The following is a 14149-nucleotide window of genomic DNA, read 5'->3' as shown; positions in this document are numbered from 1 at the left end:
CAAGGCTTGATTTTTGACCCAAGATATGATCTATCCTGGAGAATGTTCCATGAGCACTTGAGAAGAAAGTGTATTCTATTGTTTTTGGATAGAATGTCCTACAAATATCAATTAAGTCCATCTTTTTTAATGTATCATTTAAAGCTTGTGTTTCCTTATTTATTTTCATTTTGGATGATCTGTCCATTGGTGAAAATGGGGTGTTAAAGTCCCCTACTATGATTGTGTTACTGTTGATTTCCCCTTTTATGGCTGTTAGCATTTGCCTTATGTATTGAGGTGCTCCTATGTTGGGTGCATAAATATTTACAATTGTTATATCTTTTTCTTGGATTGATCCCTTCATCATTATGTAGTGTCCTTCTTTGTCTCTTGTAATAGTCTTTATTTTAAAGTCTATTTTGTCTGATATGAGAATTGCTACTCCAGCTTTCTTTTGATTTCCATTTGCATGGAATATCTTTTTCCATCCCCTCACTTTCAGTCTGTATGTGTCCCTAGGTCTGAAGTGGGTCTCTTGTAGACAGCATATATATGCATCTTGTTTTTGTATGCATTCAGCCAGTCTATATCTTTTGGTTGGAGCGTTTAATCCATTTACATTTAAGGTAGTTATCGATATGTATATTCTTATTACCATTTTCTTAATCGTTTTGGGTTTGTCATTGTAGGTCTTTTCCTTTTCTTGTGTTTCCTGCCTAGAGAAATTCCTTTAGCATGTGTTGTAAAGCTGGTTTGGTGATGCTGAATTCTTAGCTTTTGCTTGTCTGTAAAGGTTTTAATTTCTCTGTCTAATCTGAAGGAGTATCTTGCTGGGTAGAGTAATCTTGGTTGTAGGTTTTTCCCTTTCATCACTTTAAATATGTCCTGCTACTCCCTTTTGACTTGCAGCATTTCTGCTGAAAGATCAGCTGTTAACGTTATGGGGATTCTCTTGTATGTTATTTGTTGGTTTTCCCTTGCTGCTTTTAATATTTTTTCTTTGTATTTAATTTTCGATAGTTTGATTAATATGTGTCTTGGAGTGTTTCTCCTTGGATTTATCCTATATGGGATTCTCTGTGCCTCCTGGACTTGATTGACTATTTCCTTTCCCATATTAGGGAAGTTCTCAACTATAATCTCTTCAAATATTTTCTCAGTCCCTTTTTTTTCTCTTCTTCTGGGACCCCTATAATTCAAATGTTGGCACATTTAATGTTGTCCTAGAGGTCTCTGAGACTGTCCTCAATTCATTTCATTCTTTTTTCTTTATACTGTTCTGTGGTAGTTATTTCCACTATTTTATCTTCCAGGTCACTTATCCATTCTTCTGTCTCAGTTATTCTGCTATTGATTCCTTCTAGAGAATTTTAAATTTCATTTATTCTGTTGTTCATCATTTGTTTGCTCTTTAGTTCTTCTAGGTCCTTGTTAAACATGTCTTGTATTTTCTCCATTCTATTTCCAAGAATTTGGATCACCTTTACTATCATTACTCTGAATTCTTTTTCAGGTAGACTATTTCCTCTTCATTTGTTTGGCCTGGTGGGTTTTTACCTTGCCCCTTCATTTTCTGTGTCTTTCTCTGTCTTCTCATTTTGCTTAACTTACTGTATTTGGGGTCTCCTTTTCGCAGGCTGCAGGTTTGTAGTTCCTGTTGTTTTTGGTGTCTGCCTCCGGTGGGTAAGGTTGGTTCAGTGGTTGTATAGGCTTCCTCATGGAGGGGACTGATGCCTGTATTCTGGTGGATGAGGTTGGATCTGGTCTTTCTGGTGGGCAGGACCAAGTCCAGTGATGTGATTTGGGGTGTCTGTGAACTTATTATGATTTTAGGCAGCCTCTATGCTAATGGGTGAAGTTGTGTTCCTGTGTTGCTAGTTGTTTGCCATAGGGTGTCCAGCACTGTAGCTTGCTGGTTATTGAGTGGAGCTGGGTCTTAGCATTGAGATGGAAATCTCTGGGAGAGCTTTAGCTGTTTGATATTGTGGGGCTGCAAGGTCTCTGGTGTACCAATGTCCTGAACTCGGCTCTCCCACCTAAGAGGCTCAGGCCTGACACCCAGCCAGAGGACCAAGACCCTGTCAGCCACATGGCTCAGAAGAAAAGGTAGAAAAAAAAGAGACAGACAGAAAGAAAGAAAAATAAAATGAAGTTATTAGGATAAAAAATATTGTTAAAAATTAAAAAATTAAAAAGTAATAAAAAAAGAAAGAAAGAAGAGAGCAACCAAACCAAAAAACTAATCCACCAGTGATAACAAGTGCTAAAAACTATACAAAAACAAACAAACAACAACAACAACAACAACAAAAAAAACAGAGAACCCTCGGAGAAATGGTAAAAGCAAAGCTATACGGACAAAAGTCACACAAAGAAGCATACACATCCACACTCAGAAAAAGAGAAAAAGGAAAAAAAAAAAAAATATATATATATACATATAAAAGGAAGAGAGCAACCAAATCAATGCACAAATCTACCAATGATAATAAGCTCTAAATACTAAACTAATTTAAACATAAAGCCAGAAACAAATTAGATGAAGAAAGCAAACCCCAAGTCTACAGTTTCTCCCAAAGTCCACTGCCTCAATTTTGGGATGATTCATTGTCTATTCAGGTATTCCACAGATGCAGGGTATATGAAGTTGTGGAGATTTAATCTGCTGCTCCTGTGGCTGCTGGGAGAAATTTCCTTTTGTCTTCTTTGTTCGCACAGCTCCCAGGGTTCAGCTTTGGATTTGGCCCCGCCTCTGCCTGTAGGTCTTCTGAGGGCATCTGTTCCCCACCCAGATAGGACAGGGTTAAAATAGCAGCTGATTAGGGGGCTCGGCCCACTCAGGCTTGGGGGAGGGAGAGGTATGGAACGTGGGGCGACTCTGTGGTGGGAGAGGCTGGCATGACATTGTAACAGCCTGAGGCGTGCCGCGCGTTCTCCCAGGGAAGTTGTCCCTGGAACATGGGACCCTGGCAGTGGCGGGCTGCACAGGCTCCTGGGAAGGGAGGTATGGATAGTGACATGTGCTTGTACACAGGCTTCTTGGTGGCTGCAGCAGCAGCCTTAGCATCTCATGCCCGTCTCTGGTGTCTGCACTGATAGTCACAGCTCGTGCCCGTCTCTGGAGCTCGTTTAGGCGGTGCTCTGAATCCCCTTTCCTCATGCACCCTGAAACAATGGTCTCTTGTCTCTTGGACAGGTCCAGAGTTTTTCCCAGACTCCCCGTCAGCTAGCTGTGGCACACTAACCCCCTTCAAGCTGTGTTCACTCAGCCAGCCCCAGTCCTCTCCCTGGGATCTGACCTCCGAAGCCCGAGCCTCAGCTCTCAGCCCCCACCTGCCCCAGCGGGTGAGCAGACAAGTCTCTCAGGCTGGTGAGTGCTGGTCAGCACCAAGCCTCTGTGCGGGAATCTCTCTGCTTTGCCCTCTGCACCCCTGTTGCTGTACTCTCCTCCATGGCTCCGAAGCTTCCCCACTGCCCATCCCCTGTCTCTGCCAGTGAAGGGGCTTCCTAGTGTGTGGAAACTTTTCCTCCTTCACAGCTCCCTCCCAGAGGTGCAAGTGTCATTCTTATTCTTTTGTCTCTGTTTTTCCTTTTTTTTTCTGCCCTACTCAGGTACATGGGGAATTTATTGCCTTTTGGGAAGTCTCAGGTCTTCTGCCAGTGTTCAGTAGATGTTCTGTAGGAGTTGTTCCACATGTAGATGTATTTTTGATGTATTTGTAGGGAGGAAGGTGATCTCCATATCTTACTCCTCCTCTGTCTTGAAGTTCCCCCACACCATTAGTATTTTGACAGTGATTGCATTGAATCTGTAGATTGCTTTGGGCAGTATGGTCATTTTAACAATGTGAATTCTCCTGTTTTTTTTTTTTAATCCATTCAGCCACTATGTTTTTATTGGAGCATTTAGTCCATTTGCATTTAAAGCAAAATTATTGATACGTATATACTTATTACCATTTTGTTCATTGTTTTCTAGTTTTGTTTTTTTTCTTTTTTCTCTTCCTCTCTTCTTCTTTTGCTCTCTTCCCTTGTGCCTGATGACTATCTTTAGTATTATGTTTGGATTCATTTCTCTTTTTTGTTTATCCATCATAGGTTTTTGGTTTGTGGGTTCCATGAGGTTCATATATAACAACCTACGTACATGATTATTTACATAATATACATGATTATTTTAAGTTGATGATCTCTTAAGTGAGTCTGACCCAGACTCTTTTCAAATTACTGCCTCTGCACTGAGACTCAGAGAATGTGAGATTTGGTGTGTGCCCTTTCAGAGCAGAGTCTCTGTTTCTCACAGCTCTCTGGCTCTCCCACACACAAGCCCCACTAGCTATCAAAGCCAGATGTTCTGGAGGCTTGTCTTCCCAGTGCAGGACCCCTGGTCTAGGGCACCTAATGTGAGGTTTGGACCCCTTGCTCCTTAGGGAGGACCTCTGCAAGTGTGATTATCCTCTCATTTGTGGGTTGCCAACCTGGGGATGTTGGTCTTGACTATACAGCCAAGAGAGACTGTACAGTCTCTACCCCTCCCACTCATCATATTTTGGTTCCTTCTTTATTTGCTTAGCTGTGGGAAATCTTTTTTGCTAGTCTTCTGGTCATTCTCATAGATAGTTGCTCTGTAAATAGTTGTAATTTTGGTGTGCCTATGGAAGGAGGTGAGCTCAGGTCGTCCTACTTCACCATTTTGGCCCTGGATCATCATTATTTTCTTAAAGCTACCCAGGTGTTTCTTTCCATAAGATGAAATATTTATTTTTACTCTGGCTTCTAGATAGCACCATATCAAAGTGGGTGCAAAAGAATAAAAGTAATAAGGGAAGTTGAGGAAAATGAGAATAAATACAACCTCCACGATGGAGGTTTTTTTCTATATACTATGGCTGACCCCAAAATTGGGCTACAGATCAGACAATTGAAAAAGAAAAGCCAAGTCAGTTATATTCCTCAGTGCCCATAACCTTAAAACAACCAATTTTTTAATGAAGAAATACAAATGTTCTTACTAAGACTGAGCAAAACTTTTTGCTTGATGGTCCTCATAAAGTAGACTGTGATGCAATAAACAATATCTTCTATAACATCTTTATAGAAGATGCAAAAACTAACTCTATAAAGCCATTGTTTATGATGACCCCCCAATATGGCTATAGAAAACATGTATTTCCTTATTTCTATAGCACTCTTTACAGAGCTCTATTAACAATTACCCATGTGTATTTAATTCTTTGCCTCATCAGATTGTAAGCCCTTCAAGAGTCATGATCATCACTTATTTATCTATCTCTAGCACTTAGCACAGAGTCTGGCATATCATAGCTTACAAGGTTTCTTGAAAGAATATTACAAATTTTCACTTCACTTTTATCTACTGGCATTTACCTCGAACACTATCCAATAGTGTTCCTTCAGTAGTATAAATATTTAATCCATGTTGCAAAGTGATCCTTACTAACCATTCTTCTACAGCTGCAATATCTGTTTGAAAACAAAAGGCAAACAATCAGCTATTTTTTTCTATGTCATGTTGATGAAATTTAAGACTATATGAACATTACCAACCACAATTACCTTTTATTTCCTAATCATTTTGATTGCATTTATATATGTTTTCCCAGCAAACATTTTGATGATAATATAAGGAAAAAAGAATTATGAAGTGATCTTACCAACATAGCAATGAACCCAGACAATAGTATTTTAGATCATAATTTTTCTCTAGAGCTCTTGTAGCTTGGTAAGAAGCAAATTGTGACACTTCAGGTGAAGTGGTATAATATTTTTTGAAAGTAGACCATGATTAATTAAAATATTTAGTATATCAGGAATTCCCTGGTGGTCCAGTGGTTAGGACTCTGCGCTTTCACTGCCCAGGGCACAGGTTCAATCCCTGGTCAGGGAACTAAGATCCCACAAACTGCGTGGCATGGCCAAAAATAAATAAAATAAAATAAAATAAAATAAATAGTATAAACCCTAGGGCAAACACCAAAAAATTTCTTTAAAGAATAATGAACCAATAGTTGAGACAAAACAGAATCATAAAAAATAATTAATATCGATGAAGAAAGAAAAAGAAAAGTAAAACAGAAGAGATAGAATAGAAAAAACCCTAATGCTAGATTTCAGTACAACCATACTAAAAATTGCATTAAATGTAAGTGGCCTAAAAATACTAATTAAAAGACAGATTTCCAGATTAGATGTGAAAATCAAGACTGAAAGATATGCTAATTCTCAGAAACCCACTTTAAATACAAAAGCATAACTGAGTTAAAAGTTAAAGAATGGGTTGGCCTGGGGAAGCCAAGGTGATAAACTCAGCCTGGGTGCTGCAGCAGTTGTACCCATAAGTCGAAGCTGAAACCAGGGTGTGCTCATGAAGAACATGCCTGACCCGAAGAGCTCAGCTGCACAAGCCCTCATGTCCATCCAGGCCTCTAGGTGGATCTATGAACCACCCTGGAGGGGATATGGCTCTTCTAGTGGCTGCTTAAACAGCTAAACAAGTAGATCAAGTGCTATTTATGCTTCGTGCTGTCACTGCTCTTTATTAAGCAATTCCTGGATTGGGGGAAAGATAATGGTGTGAGAAAATATCCTATATGTTTCTACAAAAAGGAGCTTCCTGCACAACTGGCCAATACAATGAGAGAAGTCAATCTTCTGATGGGTAACAACTGGACTTCAGTGTGACTGATTCAAAGTTGGTATAGGCATAGCTTTCTTGAACTTCTGAAACATGAAAATAAGAGCCCTGAGAATCCACAGGTCTTGTATAACTTTCTACAAGTCTTGATAAAAATCACAAATAGAAACAACAATGTGGTTCCTATAATGGTACATGGAGTGATCGAATATAAGGGAAAGTATGGGTTTCATCAGCAGTAATAGCCAATATTTTCTGGATTGGTTTTATACCAACTGTATCTCTTTCCACATGCATATTAACTGGCACACACTTCTGTTTGGTGGTGATACTAATCCTGCTCATCCTAAACACACAGGAAATATTAATCCTACCTGTAATGTGGCTCATACAGTGAAAGATGTATATGAAGCAGCCAAGAGACTGTGTGAACTGTGTCAAGTGGTAGACCCAGAGCTGGAAGTTGAAGAGGTCAATACCAAAGCTCCAGGCAAACCTATTCAGGTAGTTTATGTGACCTCATATCTGTTTCATATGCTATTTAACAACTCAGTGAGAACAACAATAGAACTGCACCAAGAGTTACAGAAAAGAGGGCTACCTGGCGGTTAAAACCTTTGTTACTTTGGGTTAAGAAGACACATCCATTAGATCAGTGACTAAGGTGATGGTACCTATTCTGAAAAATAGCACCATAGTTATTCCACTGATCGAATGTTTATTTTCTCTATATCAGCTGGACATTTTCCATGGAGTCCTTCCTACAGCTACTCCTGTTCTTCCATTAAACTAGTAACTTGAGTAATTTTTCATTGTACCTTGCTGCAGTGTGGTTAGTGCCTGACATAGAAGAGCGTAGTCTCCCTATGGTTCTTGTAGCCTCATACCCTCCACCTCATTATTACAGAGTTGAGTGTCCACAGTCTCTTCAGGATTCTGAACTTCTTCCCCTTTCCAGACACAGCAGATACCTACTGTTGCTCTTTGTGACCAAGTATCATGCTTATCTCAGACTACCAATTAGGGCCCAAGGTATTTGGAAGTTAAAGACATCAGTTGAATCTACCTTGATAAGTCAGTATGCCAAGGTCCTTCCTCCCTTATATGCATCTCTCCTCCAATCTCTGGTTTAGATTTATGCCTTCCTCCACCATTGTGAGGCATCTGTACTTTTGTGTTAGATCGCACTCATTGATGTACTGATTTTACTTTAAATTTCACTTGTGTACTTCTATTCTGTTGCTTAATGTGTTCTAAAAGTTGTCTTGGGGAAAAAAGGTAAAAGAAAGAAAAAATATATCTTATGCAAACACTAATCAAAAGAAAAGTGTAATGGCTATATCAGTATCTGAAAAAGGAGACTTCAGATCAAGGTAATATCAAGAATAAAGAGGAAAAATACATATGATAAAGGGATCAACTCACTGAAAAGGTATGACAGCCCTAAATGTGCACACGCCTAACAGAGCTTCCAAATACATGAATCAAAAGCTGAAAAAACTGGGGATTTCCCTGGCAGTCTAGCGGTTAGAATTCTGGGCTTTCACTGCAGTGGCCCAGGTTCAATACCTGGTCGGGGAAATGAGATCCCACAAGCCGTGCAGTGTGGCCAAAACAAACAAACAAACAAAAACCTAATAAAACTAAAAGGAGAAATAAACAAATCAACAATTATAGTTGGATATTTCAACACTCCTCTCTAAGTAACTGAGTAATGAGTGAGGATATAGAAAAGCTGAATAACACTATCAACCAACTGACCCAATCAACACTTATAGAGAACTCCAGTGAAAAACAGCAAAGTAAGTGTTTTTCAAGTGCACAGGGAAGATTCACCAAATAGGCCATAAAAACCATCTTAACAAATGATCATATAAAATATGTTCTCAGAACATAATAGAATTAATCTAGAAAAATCAGTAACAGAAAGATATCTGGAAAATCCCCAGATATATGGACATTTTACAACACATTTCTAAATAACCACAGGTCAAAGAGAAAGTGGCATGGGGAATTAGAAAATATTTTGAAAGAAAATGAAAACATAAAAATTTATGAGATGCAGATAAAGCAGAGCTAAAGAGAAATATATAGTAGTAAAATATTTATATTAAAAAAGAAAGATCTCAAATCAATTATCTGAAGCAGGGATTAAAAGATAGTACTGGCCTTATAAAGTGTCAAATAGTAAATATTTAGGGTTTTGTGGGCCATATGGTCTCTGTCTCAACACTTCAACTCTGCCATGGTAGCCAACAGCAGCTATAGAAAACATAAATAAATGAGCACAGCTGTGTTCCAATAAAACTTATTTACAAAAACAGGCAGCAGACCGAATTTGGTCTGCAAACTGTAGTTTGTCACCCCCTGATCTAAAGGTCCCCAACATAAGAAACTAGAAAAAAAGGAGCAAATGAATCCCAAAGGAAGTAGAAGGATGAAACAGTGAAATCAATGAAATGAAGAACAGAAAAACAATAATCACAATCAATGAAATCTAAAGGTGCTTCTTTGAAAGGATCAATAATGTTGATGAACTTCCACCAGATGAATCAAGAAGGAAATAAAGATGCAAATATCAATAAGATGAAATAGGGCACATCACTATAGACCCTTTAAGATTAATAAAAGAATATCACAAAAACACCTAAGTTACAAATTCAACAATTTAGATGAAATGGACAAGTTCCTTGAAAGATACAAACTGCTGAAACTCACTTCAGAAAAAAACAGAAAACTTGAATATTCCCATATCTATTAAGGAAATTGAATTTGTAGTTAAAATCCTTCCCACAAAGAAAACTCCACTGGTGAATCCCACCAAATATTTAGTGAAAAAAATGATACCAATTCTACAAAAGTTCTTCCATAATATAGGAGGGAACTCTTCTCAACTCATATTTATTTATGTATTTCCCTTTTTAGAAATGAGCTTTATTTCAATGCAATTTAGATCTAAAAGCCTACATACTTACTTTGTCCTCTGACCAGGTTTACCTACCAGTCAGGATTTCAAAAACCACAAGCAATCAAACACCTGTGAGATTCTGGGCAGCGCCCACCTTCGTTTCATTTTGGCAGTTAAACCAGGACTCCCTTTGAAAGAAGCTTCTGTGCAAAACGCCGTATTTCCTAGAATGAGGCTCACTGTTTTTCCACCTTGAATTCACCCACTTAAAAAACAGACCCAGAAACCCAAGCTTTTAGAACTCAGTCCCAATATCACCACATAAGTCACTTTCATTCTAGCAATTGTACAGCTAATAGCCCCAAAATTTCCTTTATTTAACAGAGGGCTTCAAGGCAAGGCAAAATTTCTCATAACACGCCTGTCTGCATCTGCCAACTGTTTTCCGTGGGAATCAGCAATACTTCACTCTTAAAGTCCTGGAGACGACCCCACCTGGCAAGCAGAGCCGGATCCCACCAGGGAGGAATGTAGACAAAGGGCACCTTGCTGGTCCCAAAACTGCTGTCAGACCCAGAAACAATGAGCTTGCTCCTTACTTATAAACACTGTCCAATAAAGAGGCTACCATGAAACTCTGAAGCTAAATTTTCTGCTCAGATTCCTGGATAAAAACGATTTTTAAAAATCTGTGTAATTCAGACCAAAAGATGATTATTTAAAAGAAAATCAAGAAATAGAAACAACTTTCTAGTAAAAGCTTGTTGGAAGACGGATTCCAATACGATAAAAACGATCTAGATAAGTCCTTTTTTGTCTATGGAGAATGCAGTGTTATCAGCCCCCTACACAAGCCCTCCTGATACTCCTTATAGACAGCATTTCAGTTCAGAAATCAAAGTGGAAATACCTTTGAAAGGAAAACAGTGATGTGGCTGGAAAACCATGTGCATCTTGGCAAATGTTTTCCCACCCACGACGAGCCTGGGTTTTCTGATAAGGTCACTGGCTTGGCTTTCCTGTCAAAAACACTCTTGAACTCATAGGGAACAGAGGAATGGAGACTTGGTGTCTGAGCGCGTGTCTTCCGGGTTCCATATCTGGGGCTCAAGAGCCAACAGCAGGATCCTGTGAGGCTCATGGAAGGTTCCCCAGGGCGATGAAGATTCTAAAGTTTCTTAAGCTCAGTATGAACTCAAGTCTGGTATCACCTGTGCTGGGCTCCCTCAACTCCTGCCCAAAGCCCTGTGCGCCCTTGGTTTTCAGCTTAAAGCTGAGCACCGCCCGCAGCGTTCATCAGCAGCAGCAGCTAAGCAACTCATTTGATAAAGACAGCATTACCAGATACCGAAACGAGATAAAGGTATTACAAAAAAATAAAACTCCAGACTGATAACCCCAAGAACCCATTAGCCAAATGAGTCCAGCAATACACAAAAAGGATAATGCATTGTAACTAAGAGTTGTTTATCCTAGGATTTGCAAGGCTGGTTGAGAATTCAAAAACGAATCAATGGAATTCTTCATATCATGGGATGAAAGAAGAAAATCCTTATAATCCTTATAATCAGAAAGAGCATTTAACAGAATTCAACACCAACTCTTGAACTCAGCAAACTAGGAATAGAAGGGAACTTCCTTAACCTGATAAAGGGCATCTGCAAAATACTTACAGATAACATCATACTTAATGAGGAAAGGCTGAATATTCTCTCCCTAAAGTTGGAAACAAGGCAGAGATGTCCTCTCTCACCATTCCTATTCAACATTGTACTGGAGATCCCACCAGCACAATAAGGCAAAGATAAACAAGTAAGTATGTAAGTAAATACATATATAAATAAATAAAATGAATATTAGAATGGAAGAAATATATAAAATTATCTCTATTTCTAGATGGATGTTTACCCATGTAGAAAATACCAAAGAATATACAAAAGACTACTAGAACTAATAAGTGAATTTAACAAAGTTGCAAGATATAAGGTCAATCTACAAAAATCAATTACATATTTACATATTATTAATGAACAACTGGAAATTAAAATATTAAAAATAACCATTTAAAGTAACACCAAACCCATTAAATACTTAGATATAAATTTCTTAAAGTATATGCAAGATCTCTATGCTGAAAACGACAAAACCCTGATGAAATAAATCAGAGGAGATGTAAATAAATGGAGAGATATACAGTGTCCATGGATTGGAAGACTCAATGTTGTTAAGATGTCAGTTCCCCCTAAACTAATCTATAGATTCAATGCAATTTTAATTGAGATAAAAAAAATCACAGCAGAATTTTTTGTAGAACTAAGCAAATGGATTGTAAAATTTACATGGAGAGACAAAAGAACTAAAAGAACAAAAGAAAAAGAAGATCAAAGTTGAAGGGTTAATATTACTCATTATAAGCTTATTATTTATAAAGCTAAAGTAATCAAGTGTGACATTGGTAAAGGATAGAGAGCCTAGAAATAGCAACTCAGTGGACACAAAATAGCTTTTACAACAAAGGTGGTGGAATAATTAGATATCCATATTTCCCCCAAATTACCCTCAGTCCATATAATGTACAAAAGCTAACTTAAATTCCGTCATAGGCTTAAATACAAAACTTAGAACCATAAACTTCTAGAAGTAAATATAGGAGAATTTTTTGTGGTTAGGCAAAGATTTCTTAGGTATGATGCCAAAAGTACAATCCATAAAATAAAAAACTGATAAATTAGACTTCGTCAAAATTAAAAACTCTAATCTACAAAGGACATTCTTAAGAGATTAAAAATACAAGCCACAGACTGGGAGAAAATATTTATAAATCATATATCTGATAAAGGAGTTGTATCCAGAACGTACAATGAACTTGCAAAAGATTTGAATAGATAATTCACCAAATGGCAAATAAGCACAAAAAAGGTTGTTCATTGTCATTAGTTATTAGGGAAATGCGAATTAAAACCATAATTAAATATCACTCTACACCTATTAGAATGGCTAAATTAAATACATACATATTTATACATATTTAAATATATTTATATATAAGTATACATATATACATATTGTATAAATATACATATATGTATAAATGTATATGTATACATGTATACAAACATACACACACACTTATATATACTAAGTGCTGGCGTGGATGCAGATAACCTGGTGGTGAGAATGCAAAATGATACTGCTACTTTGGAAAATAGTTTGATAATTTCTAATACAGTTAAACTTACACTTACCATATGACACAGTAATCCTACTATCTGGTATTAGCCAAATGCAACAAAAATGTGTGTTCACCACAAGAATCTGTATGAGAATGCCTATATCAGCTTTATTCATAATTACCAAAAACTGAAAAAATCCAAACGTCCTGCAACAAAATAAACTATGGTACATCCATACAGTGGATGTATGGATGTATTTTCTTACCCAGTAATTTTCTTACCGAGTAAGAAAACAGAAAAAACTACAACATAGTGAATCTCAAATGAATTACACTAAGTGAAAGTAGCCAGACTCAAAAGACTACATATTTGATGATTCCATTTATATGGCTCTGGAATAAACAAAACAATAGGAACAGAAAACAGATCCGTGGTTCCTGGGGCTCAGGAGACAGAGAGTTGACTACTGGTGGGGTAATTTTATTGGATGATGGAATTGTTCTAAATCTCGATTCATGATTACACAATTGTATACATCTGTGAAAACTTATAGAGCTAGGCACTAAAAAGGGTATATTTTACTGAATGTAAATTATACCTTATTTTAAAATGAAAAAAGAACAAATAGTGAAGTATAAATTAAGGAGGGACTCTTTTTACCTTCAACAGTTCTAGGCAGTTCAAACTTCAAACTGCCTTCACCACTTTCTAGCTATCACCAAATCTCCATATGGCTCCATCGGCCTCAGTTAAATCATTCGAAAATGGAGCTAACAATATTAACTAACACATATGGAGTAATAAATGAATTTAGTTAGGTAAAGTGTTTAGAGTCGTGCTGAAAATATAAGAATTCAGTAAATGCTACCGGCAAGTTCTACTACTACTATGATGATTATTTTGCTACCTTTGCTCTTGATGTTATGTAAACTACCCTTCCCAAGATTTTACAGATACATAATACTCAAATTCATGGCATGGCAGCAAATAAGATATGATTAAGGAGTAAAAAGTGAATGAGCAAATATGGTCTCCTTCCCCCTGAAGATTTTCTTTCATGATTTCTAGCATATTACTAACATTAGACCATTCCTTTCTATTACATTATAAGCTCAAATATATTTCTTTTTACTCAATCCAGAAGTTGTGTCAAGATAGGCAGAGATCATTTGGTCTCTTGCCATAAAATATTTAAGTTTTCAGATCACCTTTGTTCTTGCCTGGGTGATCTTAGAATCAATGAATTTCTGAAACTAAATTTTATAAATAGAAGAAGTGAAAATAACAAGTGATCTTCACTTCCTCGATTGTCAAACTAATGTCAATATTAGGCAAGCAGCTAGAACAATCCATCATTAGACTGTACTCCCCTCCTTTTTTTTAAAGGAGTACAATTTTCAGGATGAATTCCTTGAACAAAAATCACAAAAA

At 37.3% G+C, this 14149-nt stretch overlaps 1 protein-coding gene and 1 pseudogene across 1 annotated transcript in view; one reads left to right on the top strand and one right to left on the bottom strand.

Moving 5' to 3' along the window:
* The window catches only part of CATSPERB (cation channel sperm associated auxiliary subunit beta), a 131542-nt gene that overhangs the window by 97428 nt on the left and 19965 nt on the right, over window positions 1–14149 (bottom strand). Inside the window, exon 5 of the mRNA XM_060096021.1 lies at window positions 5371–5466. Coding sequence (XP_059952004.1) covers window positions 5371–5466 — 96 coding nt within the window. The remainder of the gene's footprint in view (window positions 1–5370; window positions 5467–14149) is intronic.
* On the top strand, window positions 6276–7430 carry LOC132489125 (pyruvate dehydrogenase (acetyl-transferring) kinase isozyme 3, mitochondrial-like; annotated as a pseudogene).

The sequence above is a fragment of the Mesoplodon densirostris genome, chromosome 4 (assembly GCF_025265405.1).
Source record: "Mesoplodon densirostris isolate mMesDen1 chromosome 4, mMesDen1 primary haplotype, whole genome shotgun sequence".
Lineage (NCBI taxonomy): Eukaryota > Metazoa > Chordata > Mammalia > Artiodactyla > Ziphiidae > Mesoplodon > Mesoplodon densirostris.
This window is presented reverse-complemented; position numbering and strand designations above follow the sequence as displayed.